General features: G+C 38.7%; 4 protein-coding genes across 6 annotated transcripts in view; 2 read left to right on the forward strand and 2 right to left on the reverse strand.

The window, feature by feature from the left end:
• Positions 1-17: 17 nt before the first annotated feature.
• Positions 18-4,232, reverse strand: timm17b (translocase of inner mitochondrial membrane 17 homolog B (yeast)). The gene is made up of 6 exons (XM_058644039.1): positions 4,124-4,232; positions 2,734-2,833; positions 2,587-2,650; positions 2,317-2,445; positions 2,120-2,230; positions 18-1,523 (listed from the first exon to the last, which is right to left on the reverse strand). Exons 1-6 carry the CDS (start codon positions 4,183-4,185, stop codon positions 1,462-1,464), a joined length of 528 nt encoding a protein of 175 aa, XP_058500022.1. The 5' UTR covers positions 4,186-4,232; the 3' UTR covers positions 18-1,461.
• Positions 4,152-7,351, forward strand: pqbp1 (polyglutamine binding protein 1). The gene is made up of 7 exons (XM_058644038.1): positions 4,152-4,245; positions 4,873-4,940; positions 5,040-5,151; positions 5,629-5,729; positions 5,943-6,140; positions 6,227-6,284; positions 6,697-7,351. Exons 2-7 carry the CDS (start codon positions 4,874-4,876, stop codon positions 6,845-6,847), a joined length of 687 nt encoding a protein of 228 aa, XP_058500021.1. The 5' UTR covers positions 4,152-4,245; position 4,873; the 3' UTR covers positions 6,848-7,351.
• On the reverse strand, positions 7,308-15,715 carry gpkow (G patch domain and KOW motifs). The gene is made up of 11 exons (XM_058644037.1): positions 15,401-15,715; positions 15,096-15,265; positions 13,310-13,455; positions 12,102-12,208; positions 11,555-11,759; positions 11,324-11,456; positions 10,523-10,706; positions 10,267-10,387; positions 8,787-8,856; positions 7,963-8,048; positions 7,308-7,873 (listed from the first exon to the last, which is right to left on the reverse strand). Exons 1-11 carry the CDS (start codon positions 15,574-15,576, stop codon positions 7,751-7,753), a joined length of 1,521 nt encoding a protein of 506 aa, XP_058500020.1. The 5' UTR covers positions 15,577-15,715; the 3' UTR covers positions 7,308-7,750.
• A 1,985-nt stretch (positions 15,716-17,700) lies between these two features.
• The window catches only part of LOC131468862 (membrane-associated guanylate kinase, WW and PDZ domain-containing protein 1), a 43,691-nt gene continuing 43,016 nt past the window's right edge, over positions 17,701-18,375 (forward strand). For all 3 annotated transcript variants that reach the window (XM_058643530.1, XM_058643532.1, XM_058643533.1), the window contains exon 1: positions 17,701-17,966. In XM_058643530.1, the coding sequence (XP_058499513.1) occupies positions 17,884-17,966 (83 nt within the window). In that variant the 5' untranslated portion in view covers positions 17,701-17,883. The remainder of the gene's footprint in view (positions 17,967-18,375) is intronic.

Raw genomic sequence — 18,375 nt, forward strand, 5'->3', positions numbered from 1 at the left:
TAAGTGAATGTCAGGGAGAGATGACAGGATGGTTTATTACAGCAGGTTGGAGGAACTTGTTTCAGGACTCTGGACAGAAACAGCAGGGTGCAGTTCCAGGACAAAGGCTACACAGGGGCGCACTTTCACAGCAAATAGAAAGACATGGGCCCAGATCCAATGTCTCCCCTTAAATCCTGAACCCTCACAGACTTTGATGATCTTACCTGCAAAGTTTGAGAGTCTTAGAAAACACATCATGCTCCATATCTTGACAATACCAAAACATTTTTTAACTGTTTATTTTAATTTCTGTCGACTTAAAGAGTGGATGATTATGTAAAAACAATTACTTATTCAATTACCTTTTCAAACAAATTGCTTCCGATTACTCTCTGGGATTTTTGGTCCCTCTAGAAAAGGTGTTGACTTGTGTTTAGACTACATTTGAGCATAATTTTAGGCTTTCAAAAGAAGTAGGAAAATAAAAAAAAAGACCAATTTACAAACATTAGATGGTTTTATTGTTTGAATTAAATTCTGCATGATAAATATAATAAAACAAAACATACATTTAACGCTGATGCACTGATTGTAAATCTCTTCAATCTGTTGAAAATAACAATTTGGCCAATAGCTGGCACTGAAATTAATATTTGTTTTGTGTATTTGTTCTTAAAAAAAGAATTGAGCCTTTCAGTCCACACTATCACGCTATCCTTGAATATTTACAAATTTAATCATAGACATTTCCTAAAATATTATTTAATACCTTCAGTCACAAAAGGCCGCTTTAGAGCCTTTTTAGCCTCCTACTATTTTGTATTTATTTACAAAAACATACCATATACAAGTAAAGCCCAGAGAAACAGGGTTTAAAAAGTGCACAATGCATAATCCAGCAATCAACTCAAAGAGGGGTGCATGACAACTGTGTGTATCACTGATCCAAGCTACCACTTCTAACCACTCATCCTTATTCTTTAGTGATACAGATGTGACATAATTCCTTCTTTTATGTAAGATAATGAGAATTGTTTGACAAAATCTCTGACTAAGAAAAGCTGCCAGGGGGGAGGAGAAGCTGCAAACAAAGACATGAATAAGATTTTGTTGAGCTCAGATTTTTCTAAAAGAAACCAGCAAAACACACCTTTGTTTGCACTGATTGTCCCAGCTGACACATAATTAATTAAAACTGAGAAAAAAGGCTAACTAAATAGTATTCACCATTATAAAACCCCACTGAAAACATCAGATGATACAGAGAAGATTGCATGAGACGCTGAAGCTACAAACGTGAAGATCCCTTTTTCACAAAAACGAGTTTGTCCCTGAGGTATGAGCTCCTAACACCACTGTAGGGACCAGTATCTGCACCACCCACTCAACCTGATACCTGCTGTAGTCTCTTGGTGTCCACAGCTGCTCTCAGTCCTTTCTGGTCTCTACAGTGAAACTGCCCCTTTATCCCGCATGCTGTTACTGCCAGTGCCTGCCATCTTTAGGTGGTAACTGACTGGGGTCGTCTGCAAAGGGAACAGCTGGAGGAGAAAGAAAGGAAAACAAAAATAAAGTATGCTTGATTTGTCAAGGTTCTGTGTTTTTTTTGTGTGTGTGTGTGTTTTTATTAATGGTCTGTAATTACAAACCTGACCACTGCCATCGGAATGGGACAAAAATAATAAATTTTCCTGCCAAAACACAGAACTAAGTATATTTACATTCTTATATATAATATATATTATATATATTATTATTAATAATATATTATTAAGGAATTACCAGTATCAAACTGTGGCCACTCGGTAATGGTTTTCAAATGGTTTATTGGCAATAGTGTAGTGAATCTCTGGATTAACATTTATATATTTGAAGTACCGAAAGGAGTTTTTTCCCCCCCCCTTTAAATCAGGACTGTTTTTCATGTTGAAATCTCAATTTGAAACAATGCAATTAGCAACTTGCAAATGTTATGATTTTGGATTGTTCTATGCCAAATGAAAAATTGTGATTAATATATATTTGAAAGAAAGTTCAGTACAGTAAATTATATTTGATGGTGTCACATGGTAATTGTCTTAAAACTATAATACATGTATGTCTGTGGAAAAATCACAATTTGCAAAACTTCACTCACGATTCTGAAATTGCTGTCCCGTATATCTGGTCAAGAGTATCCCAACACCCTCAATGAGAGCCAGCAAAATTCCTCCCATCATAGCGGAGCCCACCATAGCTAAAGGCCCACCTAGAGAAAAACACAAACACAGTAACTAAATAAATTTGATAGCTCAGTGGCACAGTGTGGTGTCGACTACATGGACTTCTTCTTACTGCGTGATGCCAGAATTGCTCCTGTCATTGCACCACTTGTTATAGAGTTCCACGGATCTTCTTTTCCTCTGAGGCGAACTAGACCACAGTCGATTGTGGAGAAGAGCCCTCCCCATACAGCGAAGCTCCCTATAAAAACACCAACAGCAAAACTGTGAAATTTGGTGAGTCAAGTTCAATATGAGCTTTTAATTCTCAGGCAATGACATTTTCATAAATCATTCTAATTTGGTTTTTGAGCATTGTTTATCCTAAACAAGATGTCCTCACCTCCAATCTGTGGAGCCCTTATTCTCACAGCATTAGCACTTCCTCTCAGTCTGTGCCTGACACCCTGAAACATAAAAGCACTGTTAAGTTCTGTCTTTGAAAAACCAGCCATGTATAAGAGGGCAAACAACTATGATTTGAACTCACTGCAGGGGCATTTCGAAAGCCCTTGACTGCCTGGAACATCCCTCCACCTATTGCCCCCATGGTGAAAGCACCTCCACAATCATCCACTATCCTCCAGGGACTGCAGGAAGGCATTGAATAGAGTGAGGATGTATTGGACAAACATCAGAAATATATAAACTTTGTGTTTGCTATGTGTGATATGCATTTTCAGTCCTCAAAATGCAGAAAAGTAAAATACAACATGAAATTTAGATTTATTAAAGAGGCATTTATTCAGGAAGTCAATTTGTCAACACAGAAACTTGGTTTACATTACTGATTTGTCATCAAGTTACAGCTGAAACAATAATCACTGACAACATAACAACTGGTTAATAGATTTAGTCATGTAAAAGTCATGTAAAAATATCCAATACATTTTCTGAAACTAATAATCTTCCATTTCCAGTCTCATATTCTGTAATATTCACTCTGTTTGGCGTGGATTCAAAATGTTACGTGCAACCTAAAAATCATAGGAACTCTACCAGAAAACAAACAAACCAAGGCCTTAGTTTCCTGGGAACTAGTTCAAGGTTGAAGATGACTTCAGTGCAGTAGTTTTGAGTGAGCTACATGTTATTATTAGGGTCTGATATATATCTGTATACGTGTCCTTGGGCAAGACACTTTACCCCACATCGCTCCTGGCGACTGTGAAAGATGTGATAGAAAGTGTGCTGTGTGAATGTGAGAGTGAATGGGTATGAATAGGTGAATGGCAAAACTGTAGTGTAAAGCAGCTTTGAGTGGTGGTCATCAAGACTAGAAAAGCGCTATATAATACAGAACATTATCAACGCTTCTTCTTCTTCTGATTTTATTAGTAGCAAGGTAGTTAGGGGAAATTAGAGTTAAAAGTACACAGTTTATTTAGATAATGTAGTGGAGTAAAAGTAAACGTTTGTAAAAAATATAAATAACAAAATAAAGTACAGATAGGTGGAATTTGTACAACACTGTATTTATTAGTTTATGTAAAAAATGCCTTTTGCAGATTCACATATCAGAAAACTGTGAAAACAAACAAGCTACAAGTAAACAGAAGGTTTACACCTCTCCACAGAACACACATTTGGAAGTAATACTGCTGTAACTTCATCTCCGTGGTAACATATACACTATGCTATGTTTTCTTTAATAGCTGTTGAAGCTTAAACCGGGTTGTATTTCCACAAACAGCTTTATTTATCTCTTTAAATGTCCCTGCTCCTTCACTATGCTAACGGCTAACACAAACCCACTGACCCTTTCTGCTCCCGCACCGACAGAAATAACACAATAAAATATTATATATTAAACTTTTAGTGTTGAATAAACAGAAAATAATTTCTTAATAAACTGCTGTTATTAAGAAAACTAATCTCACCAGGGTTCACGGACATACTCCTCCATGTTTTTGTTGTCGTCAGGAAGACAGTTTGACGTCATCAAAACGCGCCGCGTGTTGCTTCGAAACGTCGCTCCACTCGTTGGATTTCCCTAAAACAGGTAAAGAAAACGATTTTAATTCATATTTATTTGGTCGATACCTATATATTAACTATTCTTGTAGTTGTGAGTTATCTGAAAGACTCACCCGTGTGATTATGGGTCTAATTTTAACTAACTGTTACCACGAAGTTACCGACCGGGTGGCGTTGTAATTATGCTGAAATAAAGGTCGCACTGTGTCTTCAAAATGCACACGGCTCTTTCTCCAACTCCTTTTTAGTAAAAAAAAAAGGAAAACTCGCCGCTAAAATCAACATTTATGCAAACAAAAACAAGCCACAACGGCTTACAATCAGCATGTGTGGATCACACAGCAAGAGGAAGGCGACCCCTACTCAGAAAATAGCCTCCTCCAGTTTTCTTTCTTTTGGTAAATCAGACCAGGAGAACATTAAAAACCACTAGTCATCTTGTCAAATCTGACTTATATTATAGTTTGTCTTAAAACAGTAGACGAAGCTGAAGACTCTCTAATACACACCTGAGTTTTGTGGAACCAGGCCTGTCTTTGTGAATGAAGGCTTTAATAGTAGGGTGAGATTGCTTTGAAGTTGGCCATTCAACAGTCAGCAAATAAAAGATATAAGGTTTTTTCTCGTTATGACTTGATTTCCTGCGTTTTAGGATGCCTCTTCCCCCAGCATTGCTGGCCCGCCTGTCTAAGAGAGGGATTGTTAAAGCATCCGAGAAAGGTAAGAGGAAAAGCACATTTAATCTGTAGTACGTCTTACTCTTCATACTTACATTTCTGTGTCAAATAACATCATCACTTCTCCTCCATCTTCAATCAGAGGCAGATGAAGAGATTATTGCTGAAGATTATGACGACAACAACGTAGATTACGAAGCCACCAGAATAGAGAATCTACCGCCAAACTGGTACAAAGTATTTGACCCTGCTTGGTAAGTATATTCTGTACTGGATACGCTATACTCTAATCCTGGAAATTATCATGTTCTCAAACGTGTTGTTTTGTGCACAAACCAAAGTTTTTCAGTTTTAATGATTACTTGTTCAAATGGAGCAATGAAAACAGAACATTTTCACATTTAAGAATCTAAAAAATTCAGTTGTAGTAAAAATAATCTCTAAAACTGATTAATCGATTATCAAAATGGTTGACGATTAATTTAGTAATTGATTAATAAGCAATTAATCAAATAATCATTGCAGCCCTGCGTGTTTGTTGTGTGTTGTGTGAAATGTGTGGTGGAAATTCTGTCTCTTATGAGCCATTTTTATGATTGGCCCTATTATTACACTAACTACAGATAGTGAGATGCAGTTTAATCGGTATCCCTAACTTAAAAATGTGTATCGGAGAACATAATATGGTTGCTAATTTGTCAGTTTATTGTTGTTTTTCCATCAAATCACAGTGGTCTTCCTTATTACTGGAATGTGGAGACAGAATTGGTGGCCTGGCTGTCCCCAAATGACCCAACCGCAGTGATAACAAAAGCTGCCAAGAAAATAAGAGGTATGACATTATTAAGCCTCTGTAGTACTCTCATTTTCACTTGCAAAAATGAGGTAGCTTCAAGTATATTCAGCTAAATAAAAAAAAAAGTATGTTTACTAACTATTTCATGTCAAAATGTGGAAAAAAATGTCTATTAGTATGCAGTTTCTTTGTTTCTTCAATCCCAGCAGGGGTTTACTTTGTGCCTTCATTTTATTTTTTCACTTTCAGTGGATGCAGGAGAGGAAAGAGCTGAGAGGCAGTTTGAAAAGCCGGACAGAGAGCGAGAGCGCGACAGGGAGAGAGAGCGAGAAAGGGACCGGGATCGTATCAGAGACAGAGACAGGGACGATGTGAGGGACAGAGAGAGCAGAGACAGAAGAAAGCCGAGGAGGGAAGACATTGCACCATACAACAAGAACAAAAGAGGTAACGTGTACTTCCTACACAAGCATTTTTAAACCAATCCAAAATGTTTTTATGTACAGAGGTTGTATTTTTTTTTTTGCTTTCAGGTAGAAAGGATGATGAGATGGACCCCATGGATCCAAGTGCTTATTCTGATGCTCCAAGGTAAAATAATTATTTACAGTCAGCAAAGGGAAGACTAGACCACACACACACACACACAGTTTAAGTCAAACACACATCTAATTTATATGAAAATTAGGAAACTGCATCATGGGAATTGACAGACATGGTTACAGTCCATACATTTTGCACAAGCCCTAAGGAAACCCTTGCTCCTACATTTCCCATAATCCAACTAATCAAACACAACACCTAATAAGCGCAATGACATCACTCCGATACCATCACGGTTATTCTCACAGACTTAAAGCTTCTCCACAGTCATCGATCACATGTACAACTGTAATTATAGGAGGAGTCATGCTTGTCATGTTCATTAGACTGATCTATAATATTTGGAGTATGGTCGTTACATATAGAGTCAGTTTATTAAAGGATATGTTCATCATTACAGGGGTTCGTGGTCAACTGGTCTGCCCAAGCGCAACGAGGCAAAGACGGGTGCTGACACCACCGCAGCAGGGCCTCTGTTCCAGCAGCGGCCGTACCCCAGTCCAGGAGCTGTGCTCCGGGCTAATGCAGCAAACCAGATACCTAAGGAGTAAAGACTGCACTGCCACGGGGGAGACGCAGCTCGCCTGACACAGCATTTGCTGAACGATATCCCGTAATTGTTGTGAAATGTGTCAGAAAATGTGCTACTAGTGCATCTACACTCTTGTCAAACATGTAGATCAGTTGTAAATATGTTTTTATATGAACTCAACTGACCCTCTTGTTGTTTTTAGGGCAGTAAGTTCTTTTCATGGCAGACATTTTGTAAGGTCGCTGTAGGAAAAGCACGGGTGAAAATAATAAAATGATGTATGGCTGAGTTCCAGTTAGCTTCCTCATTTTCAGGGTGCATGTTGGCTTAATGTCATAGATACCAGACTAGTATGAGCCATTGTTAATGTTTTCAGCATCACCTGCTAACACATGTCAAAAAGGCTGTTGTTAAAAAGGCCTGTTATTAGTGTGCATTATGTAATAATAAATTGAACCAAACTGAAAATGACTCATTGCAGCTTTTACCAATGTTTTATTAAAAAAATTGCTGTGGAATAAAATCTCATTTCATTTTATTCTGAATATTACATAACAGATGGGATGAAAAAGAACTCGTAACATTTGACTAGACATGGGACGGTGTAAACATTTCCCAATGTGATAATCCTGACATAATTATTGCGATTCACGATATTGTGAGGATTGAAAAGTTTTTAACAAAATTTGTTTTAGTGCAGCCTTCTGTCTACACTTACACTGGTCAGAAATATCGCAGATGGGATACAGTTTTTCTGTGAAAAATAATTGAATAAGATCATAATACGTCATGAGGAAAGATGCAGCTACCCATTGTGGCACATTAGAAAATAAATCACATGGACTGTATGTTGGCGAGTAACAAAAGTCACTCACGTGACGTCATCTCCGTTCACGATTATCACAATAATAGAAATTCAAATTCAGTCAGTTGCACCAACATAGTGACATATGGAGTCATAGTCCAGCGAGAGCACTTTTTCATGTTGGTCGAGCTGAACTATCGCTCTGCACTTGTTCTTTTCCCGTTGGAGGATACGGCCGATCTGAAAAAACAAATAGATGACGAGTTATTAGTGTCAGTCCATCACATTCAATCGTATGCAGCAGGAAATTATGACTGCAGATCACTCACCTGACCCCTGTGTTCACCCAGTACAACCATTATAGAATCATGTTCACTTTTTGGAACAATGGTTTCCACCATATCCTGCTTCACATCTGCTGGCACAAGAAGAAACACTGTTTAAATTTATTATTATATATTATATTTAAATTTACCTCATTGTATTAACAGTTCAGTTAATGAATGTATGAGAGAACAAGTAATGACTTTGTTCATCATGATTTAACGCTGATAATTTGGGATAAAAACTCACTTTCCTCAGTGCCAATCGCTAACAATTACAGAGTGAATGTCTGCTAAAAGAATAAACTTAGGTTTCTTTTTTATTTCAAATAATAAATAACAATGTTCATTTAGCTCCAGAAATGCTGTGTTCTCTGTGAATCATTTAATGTATCAGTATATATTAGAAAATAAAGGGCCATTGCATAACAGCCATTGTCACATGTATTAACACAATGGGAATCCACATGCACCATGAAACTGGGGAAGCTAAATGGAACTGAGCCATCATTAATTTCATTATTAACATCTATGATTTGTCTACTGTAACATCTCAAAATAGCTGTAGGGAGTGGAAACTAACATGGTATAATCTATTACAACTATCCATAAGTGATCTAAAAACCACATTATCTACTTCCTGCAGTTCATCGGGTTTAACAAAAACAGATGGACATCTATAAGCAGAGGGAAATACCCAACTCAACAGCTTTCGCAAAACACCTCTGTTTAGCCAGATGTTATTTCTTTTACAGTTCTAATTCGAGAGTGAGAGGGGAGAGAAACTAGAGTTAACACCAACAGACACTGAGATGCCACTAATGACGTACCGTCTAACAGTCTTCCCTCTTCAGTTCGACACACGCACGTATTTGGTGTCAGGACGTCCTCCACACACATCTAGAAGAGAACAAGGCAGATGGTTCAAATGTATCACACCAGTATCTACCACAAGTATTCGCACCAGAGTAAGATGTACGTGTAAAATTAAATGGGAAATTATCTTTTCAAACAAGATGGACTAAAAACACATTTCCAGGGGCCTGGTACACAAAAGTAGAATTAAGAAATATAAGATATCTGAGGAAGTGGGCCTTAATCTATGCTAATAAATTCATCCTGGCTTAGTCAGCTGCACTAACGTCAAACCAGGACGAGAAGGTGCATCTTGGTCAAGCCAGGTGTAACCAAGCGAACAGCAGCTTCTAATGAAAACTTATGAAGAGAAAAAGCCTGGCTGAACTGTATAAACGGTCCGACTGAATGCATATTTAGCCCAATATAAGAGTTTTCATGCTGTTCTATACTGTAAACTGAGGTTGGTTCCTTTGACGACATCAACAGTTTGTGTATCAAAACAGAGGTATCCTACAAAATAAAACTTCAGGAAAAGCATTTTTCCCCCTGCTTATTTGTGCAAATTAAAATTAGCCCCTCACTAAAATCATCATATTTGCAATTTGCAATTGATTTTTCCAATTGCAAATCGCAAATATCTCCTTCATGTTTATCTGGGAGGCGTTTGACGTGTTTAGTCCAGTGACTGATCACACAAGGGAATAATGCAAAGCAACATGAGTTTACCTACTGAGACTTTACTTTGTGAAATTAGTGATTAATATTGTTATAAAGTAATATGTGTGTGCTATAGCAGCGTATGGCCAGTAGAAGGCGCTAGGGTACTCTATATACAGTTGTTAAATACTTTTTTGCCGTTTGCATCCATTTATTGATATCCAAAGATATCACAAATACATGAGCCACTGACTTATTTGAATATAAGAAAATTCCGTGTGCAAAAATTATGGAAGATCATCTGTGGCCTTGGATACCATCACCACATCACATGGAGGTAGGCCAGGGTGTCTGAGCTGTCCTTTATTACTCTCTTCCATTTTTTATGACGTAAACAGCAATCATATTACATAAAAAGGTTTTGAGCAAACCTCTGACAATAATAAGAACCCCAGTTCCACTATCAGAATTAAAATAACATTAAATAACATCTAACCACTGCAATATTTTAATTGAGGTTAATAAAATAGAGTTAAAATGCACCCAGAAGAGAATTAATAACTGTAAAACACGTTTCTTTCTGACTGCACAGAATAAATGCACTCCTGTTTCCGTGCAACCAACTCAAGCTAAATTCAGCCAGAATAACTGACACATCCCAGCTTAATCCCTTATCCTAGTTTCATGCAACAGGCCCCTGGTCCAAATTCACCCAAACACAAAAGAAGCTTGACTATAGTTATCAGTTATGACAAAGAGAAGATGCTTTGACGATCATGCCGCATCATTACGTACCTTTGAGTTGTAGTACCTTCCCCCTTTAAACATTTTGTCTATGAAGCGAACTTTCAAGTCTCTCTGGAGCCAGGAGGGCGGCGCTGGTGGCCGCCTCACTTCTTTCACTGGAGGCTTCTCTCTAGAGGAAACGGAAGAAAAAGAAAAATATAGAAGATGAAGAATTTTATAAGCCAATAAATAGAAGTGCAATGTGGTAAAAATTAATAGTGAGTGAATCAAATTGTTGTCTCTCCATCTTTGAGTAGAAACATACCTGTCTTCACTTGATTCTCCACGTTTCCTCTTCCTCTCTTCTTTTCCTCCATCCCTTTCCGATGACTTGTAATTGACCTTATCACCGTTACTTTTCCTCTCCTTCTCCTTCTCCTTCTGTCTCTCTCGCTCCTTGTCTTGTTCTTTCTGCTTTTCCTTGTCTTTGTGAGCTTTACTGAGGCGACCTGGTCAAAATATTGACAGTATTATTTGCATGGCATTAAATAATATATGATGACAGTGACAAACATGAAGACAAACTTCTTATTCTTGGTGAGGGGCAAATACAGTACTTGTGTATTAAAACAAGCAGTGGCTAAAATGCTCTTTCATCTTCTTTTTCCGACCACATAAAGACTAAAATGTCTCTAGAGAATAAACCTGTTTAGCTCAGTCATTTATTTCATTACAGATTCATCTGCCATTTATTTCCTCAATTAGTGTTCTATAAATAGTAAAAAAAAATTTCCATCACAGTTTCCCAAAGCCTTTGTTAATTAGTTTAACTCACAGTTACATTGTGCTCCGAATGGGTAATCACATTTTTAAATGATACTCCATTAAGCAATTAATCTATTCACAAAACAGCAGGCTGCTTCAAATTGTTCATTGAGCAAAAAAGCTTTATGTTTCTTACTTCCGATGTTTTTGTATTACTAAAACCCACATTGATGTGTGATTAAAAAAAATATAATATAAATAATCATGTTACTAATGGTCAAAAGTGGTCAAAGGAACATAAAATCAAACCCATTAAGAGCATATGTTACACTTTTCTGTTCATTTGTTCATAGTTACTCACTGAGGTCTTTGCTGTATTTCTCATATTCTTTGCGTCCGATCAGTTTGATAGTGTGCTGACTGATAGTTATAGTCTGGCCACCGATTGCCAGCTTCACCATAGCTCGAGCATTGTCTGGATCCAGACCTTCGATCTGCACCACAGTAAAGACAGAAAGTCAGAGGAAAATATACATAAAAAAAGAGGCAGTTGTACTATTTGTATTGTATGAGTTGTGTTTATCTACTGTACCTTGCCATACAGCTCTTTATGAACCCCTGACTGCACCAGCACAAACCCCCCAGGACCCATCACTAGTTCCTCCTCCTTCTCTCGCTCCTCGCCTGGCTTGGGAGGTCGCCGACGTTTAGTGGGTTCCAGGTCCTTTATCGCTGCACGATCTGCTCCAAGACCCAAACCCTTTGGACGCAGCTGGTGTTCAATTGGCTTCACATCTCTGTAGCAGACAGTAAAGATCTGACTTCAAACAATACCATGAGCATTCAAAATGACAAACAGAGAGAGACACACACAGGGAAGATGTGAAACAGACTAGAAGCTTGTTACAGCTTGGGTTTTGTGGGTGAGATTAAATAGTAAAAATGAAAATAATACCATTATTTTGTTCAATTGATTGAAAATCAGCCATTACATTCCCACATTTCATCATACAGTCTAACATATGTTGGTATATTTGCTTATACAAACAACTTCAACAATTAACAGATCAACAAAACAGTTGCTAGGCAATTATTTTGTGGACAAATTTGTCGGTTCAAGGTGTCAATGTGTAACTTACTGTTTAAAGGTGCGTCCAATGCCTTCAGCTTTATTCCACCCCATCCCCTTCAGCATAGCCAGTCCAAACGCCTGCACAGGAATGTTGTCATAATCTGCCTCGGTCGACTAAAAAAACACAAAAAAACAAAGTATGGTACAAGAACAGCTCAAAAAGAAAAACTTTTTGAAATGTTTGAAGTGTTTATATGCATAGAATGACATGACATTTCTGCTGCTATGGGCCTCAAATCAAAACAATATCAATCAAAGAACTCACAGCAAAAAGCAATGAACAGTTGTGATCCAATAGTGACAAATACACACAAATACAAAAAAGACACTGCACTGGCTAAGTAGTAGTACTAAATATGTCCTTGAGTTGTTTAATAGGAGGTTTGCTGCGAAAGCAGAAGCAAAGTGAACGGTCCATAAAGAATTTTGGAAACATTTTGGCAAACTAATCAGCAAAATATATGACATTAGTCGTCTCGCCATTAGATATTTTTATGCAGAAATGTTACATATTATATCTTTAAATTTGGTGCTTATGTAATATTTGAGTTATGGAACCCAGAAAGACTTTGAAGCCATTAGTGATGTTGGTCTTACTCAGCCATTTGGCTTCACGTTGTCAGACTCAGCACAGACGGATCAGGCAGTGAGCAGTGACCCCTCTGCTTATCTAACTCTGCTGAAGGCTTCCCCTCTGAGAGAAGCTGAGGGCTTAACCTCACAGGCAAGACTGCATTAAGATGAGCTCCAAGCCACAGTGAAGTTTCTTATGTTCTGACAGGCACATCTACAGTGACCGAGAGCAGATAGGGGATGACAGCAACGAGACGTGTCAAGCTTCTGATAAGAGGGAACAGAGAGAGGTCTGATTGGTCATCTTCACATCTAGGGGGGATAATGCTGACGGCTGTCTGCCACCAACGCCATCCTGTACTGACCCACATGCACATTCACACACACACAGAAGGTGTTAATGCACTCAGCTATACCGTCTTTCACAAACTAAAAATGAGATATCTGACTAAAAGTAATTCATATTTTGAAATCACTTATCTACTTCAGTGCAATGCAGTGGGAAGATCTTGATGTTACATCACAGCCATTCAAGACATTTTTTAAAGCATCTTTTCTATGCAATTAACCACTGAATTAAAGACAAACTCTCACCTGCAGATTGCAGGGAATTACTGTTTCTGTGTTGTTCTCCATACTTACAGATTCAGGCCGTAGATCCACCTTGACAAGGTCTCCCTCCTCAAAGCCTTCAGGTACTTTGTTTTGCATCAACAAGGGAATGGAGAGATTCGGGTCACTTTGAGCCTGTGGGCCATTCTGCCACTCATCAAGCTGCCTCCGTGAATCTACAAACATAAGTTAGACAAGAAGAAGGAGCATTTTAATTGGAGCGCCTAATGCCTTCAGCCTTTCGATCTAGCATGAAATACACAGCCACACACACCAAATCATGTCATCATCATACAGTTAGAAGAAAATATTTAAATAAAATCAATGGAGCAATGATGTGGTTGCTTTGGTCAGGGTTCCCTACACCTTACACCACAAACAGAGCAAACATATTATGCCTATGGTCAACCCACAGATTTCCAGTGATGCTCATGTCATTCCCTAATTGTGTCTTAGGTGGGGCAGCAACAGACAAATATTTGCATAATCAATGTATTTGTTGTTTATTTTCTCGATTAATCAAGCGGAAAAAAATTCCACAAAATATCAGAAAATATTGAAAAATGTTCCCCAACCATGTTTTAAAATGTATTATTTTGTCTATAAAAGAATATTATTCAGGTTTAATAAAAAAAATGTTTGTTATAAAAGCAAAACAGCTCAATATATTCGACGATTAATTTAGTAATCGATTAATAGTTGCTGCGCTAGTTTTACGTATTACACCCTGGATTTAGATGTTCGACTTAGATCACTGCCCTGAGAGAGAAGCCATCCTGTCTCTGTGCAATGTCTCATGTGCCACGCAGTTGCCACATCCATTAGATAACTAAAATCTGAAAAACACTTTTATAACTAAGCCTTACAGCATCAAAAAGAAGTGGATCTTTTAATTAGGGCTGAACAATTAATCTTTTTTTTTTTTTTTTTTTAAATCGCAGTAGGTGCAATAATTCTTAAAGCCAAAATGTAATTTTAGAATAAATGACCTATATATAGACACATATCTATTTATTATACACTGCCTGTCCAAAAAAAAAGTCGCCACCTAAAAAAAAGGGTCACATCGTTGGACCGCCTTTAGCTTTGATTACGCACTCATTCACTGTGGCATTGTTTCCATAAGCTACTGCAATGTCACAAGATTTATTTCCGTCCAGTGTTGCATTAATTTTTCATCAAGATCTTGTATTGATGATGGGAGAGTGGGGCCACTGAGCAAAGCCTTCTCCAGCACATCCCAAAGATTCTCAATGGGGTTAAGGTCTGGACTCTATGGTGGCCAATCCATGTGTGAAAATGATGTCTCATGCTCTCTGAACCACTCTTTCACAATTTGAGCCTGATGAATCCTGCCATTGTCATCTTGGAATATGCCCATGTCATCAGGGAAGAAAAAAAATAATCTGGTCATTCATTATAATCAGGTAGTCAGCTGACCTCATTCTTTGGGCACATAATGTTGCTGAACCTAGACCTGACCAACTGCAGCAACCCCTTACCTATTTGCTTAGTTAAATCCAGGAGGCACCTTTTTTGTGGCCAGGCAGTGTATTTTTCAGACTGAAGAAGCCATATTTGTCTCTAACAGATCTGCACAAATATCACAAAGTATTCATTTTGAATGTCTTATTCAAATGAAAACAAATGCATATGTAAAAAAAAAAAAAAAATACAATTCCTAGTCGAAATAACCGCAATTAGATAGTTCGATCGTCCAGCCCTAATTGTAATGTATGTTGTGTAGCAGGAGTTGCATTGATGTCAATTGACTCTAAAGATTGACATAAGGTGTGCAGGACAAACACCGACATACCCTCGATGAGTTCTTTGACTGCCTGAGACTCCACGGAGTCATTGCCCCTGGTTGTCTCATGTGTTTCGCCTTCTCTCCCCTCGTTCTGACCCGCTCGGTCCGGTTTCTGCCAGCGGTTCTTCTGGATCAGAGGGATGATGAGCTCTTTGGGCTTCTCAGACGGTTTTGTACTGTTCACAGCAGACAGACAGAAAAATAAACATGTAAATTACTGAAGCCGGATATTATACATACGTTGTAATAGTCCGATGTTAATAAGCTAATCTAAACACTAGCTTTGAGCCGGTTAGCAATAGCATACGCACCTTTGCAGTTCTTTTCTATCAATTCCAGTCAAGAAATCTCTGTCGTCCTTCTTCCTATCGACGTCGAGAGTAGAGGGTTTAAATCTGCTGACTGTTTTCGTAAAACCAAACGACACTGCGGGTTTTTTCTCCTCTTGTTGCTCAGACGGAGTTGAATCGTCTCCGTGCGACGCCATTTTTTTTTTAAACCGACAGAGGGAGGGGAAAGGCACGGTGTTGAAAGGACTACAATTCCCACCATACAGCTAATTTAAAGCTACGGCAACTCTTTAGCAGAGGTGATGAGGAGAAGCTCTCATAATTATTGTCTCCATTTACCTCCCATTGCACATAATATAAATACTGTTTCTGGTTCTTGTAGTCATGTTTTTTATTATTTGTGATATCGTGGACCTTTTATGACCTTTGATGTTATCTTTGAAGGACACTGTTGACCTTTGTATCTTTGATGTTTTTATCATAGCTACGATAGGTATTACTGTTAGACAGACATATGCTAGCATAGGTAAGAGCAGTGATTCTCAAACTGGGGTGCCTGTAACCCCAGGGGTATATGAAGTGATGTAGGGGGTACGCAAAGAGAGATAGAGAGACACAATTTTTTTTCCAAGTGTGCAGGAATAGGGGGTACATGGTTGGCGGTCAAATGTCTGAAAGGGTACGGGACTGTGAAAAGTTTGGGAACCACTGGGTTAGACAGAGGCGCTTTTACATTACATGTCATTTAGCAGACGCTTTTATCCAAAGCAACTTACAATGGAATTGAATGCAATCAGCCAGGGGTGGAGTCGAACTTGCGACCATTGCGACCGTCTTTCGCTTTCGCTTCTTGCCAACACGCAAGGCAGGCAAATGCTTGGGGCCCCAACTTTGAATCACTACGGCATTGACAAAGTGGAGAGTTTGCAATGACAGTGGTAGGCCCTAATAATGTCCAGATAAGAAAGAAGAACAAACAAAAAAGCAAGAGGAGAAGAGAAAGCAAGACAATTTATGTTTTTATTGCTCTTCAGAATTCTGCAATTTTTAAATTGCATCTTGTAAATGTTTATATTCTTATTTTGAGAAGATACTTATTTGCACTTTTCAAATCAAAAAATGTTTACATTACCTTTTTGTGAGTTTCAGATTATTTATCATATAAGGGTGAACACTGGTTGGAGGGGCCCCTGTAAATTTTTGCCTAGGGCCCCAAGAAACTGTAGAATCGCCTCTGGGTTAGAGCAGTTACAAGTTACATGTTATTTATTTATTTTAAATCATTTTACATTAATTGCACTATATATACTGTGCATCACATACAATTCTATTATTTGACACTTTGAGCAAAGTCATGGACCAGCCTCCTGATTCTGAAAAGCATGAATTATTGGTGTTAAGTTCTGTGACGATTAATATTTGGATTGGAATGACTGGAAGTTGGTCTAAATACTATAGTACACTATAGACAGAACTCACTTAATAACTTCAGGATCTGTTGCTGTGACCTTGTACTGTCACAGCTGCACAATAATGCAAGTTAGGCACTTAGACAAAAACACACTATCCTCCCACGGGTTGTAACCTCGTAAGCGAAAAGTGATGCTGCTGATGCAGGTGGACACACACACACACACACACACTGGGGATAATAAGGGGCGGTACTTTTAACTCTTTTCATTCCCTGCCCAGCGTTATAAATCCTAACTTGTTCAGAAGAAACCTCCTCATTAGCCTCTTATTTGTGTTTCCTAGTACGCGGAAAAGTGTATTTAAGGAAGAAGACACAAAAACCCGCCTTTGTGCTTCACAGATGTGTGCGGCGTGTGTGTGAGTGTCTATAATCTCATCCATCGTCTCTGCGACCTGGAAACAAACGGCGCCGCCGCGCCTGCACTTCAATGACACCCACTGGTTACATTGACGCCGCGGACTTTTGTCTGTATTTTACATGACAAACACATTATTAATCGTCCACGAGGTTCTTCTGCTAAAAAAGGGGGGAAGGATTTGACGGAGGAGAGAGAGAGAGCATGACGGTAAGAGATTGTTCAAGTGAAGGAACGACTTATGGTGTGTTGTTGAAGTTAAAACAGCACGTTTTTTGTTTTATTGACCTTTCAGCGTCCATTTTCTGCATGACACTGTCCTTCTTATCAGTTCAGCAGCTGCTCAATTTGCACAGTTGGTGTGTGAGTGCTCTCTCTCTCTCTCTCCCCCCTCTCCCTCTCAGCCTCTCTCTCACTTTCTCCCTCTCTCTCTCCAACATCACCACACACTGAGCATCTCAGAGCATCACTAGAGTCCAAATATCCCGTCAGCCGCGCGCATCCTCTCGAGACTTTCTTTGGGATACCATCGATTTTCATCACTGACTCCCCACAGCTGATTTGTATCACACACACACACACACACACACACACCACGCTGCTGCTGCTGCTGCTTTTACACATATTTATTTTCACATCAATATCACAACTAAAGTCACACCATCAGTCGGGTCAATGTATATAGACGCGTTCAAACGGATCCTCTATGAAAGGCTGAGCTGCTTGAAGAGAATGTGTGTGTGTCAGCGACAAGGCAGGTCAGTATTATTATTATATTATTATTATCCCTAAATATGAGACATGTGAGAATCTTGTGTGTGTGTGTGTGTTAGGGTGTGAGAGCGAGATAAAGAGAGAGAGTGAGGGAGAGTTTGTGTCAGTCAGTGTGTGTGAGTGAGTGAGACAGTGAGGATGTGATGATGGTGGCAGATCTTAAGGATAAGATTGTCAACCTGACAGATGAAGAGTGTTCTTTGACAGCAGGTGTTTGTTTGTGTGTATGTCTCTTTTAGGACCGAAAATACTGACCTTGTCAAGACCAAAAAACCTGGTCCTAACGAGACAGAACCCTGGTGTCTGAGAGACTGGTGAAGTTTAGGGATTAGTCTTGAATTGTGGTTATAGTTGAGGTTGAGGATAACGCTTTGTTTAGTCTGTCCATATGAA

Source organism: Solea solea, chromosome 11 (genome assembly GCF_958295425.1).
Source record: "Solea solea chromosome 11, fSolSol10.1, whole genome shotgun sequence".
NCBI lineage: Eukaryota > Metazoa > Chordata > Actinopteri > Pleuronectiformes > Soleidae > Solea > Solea solea.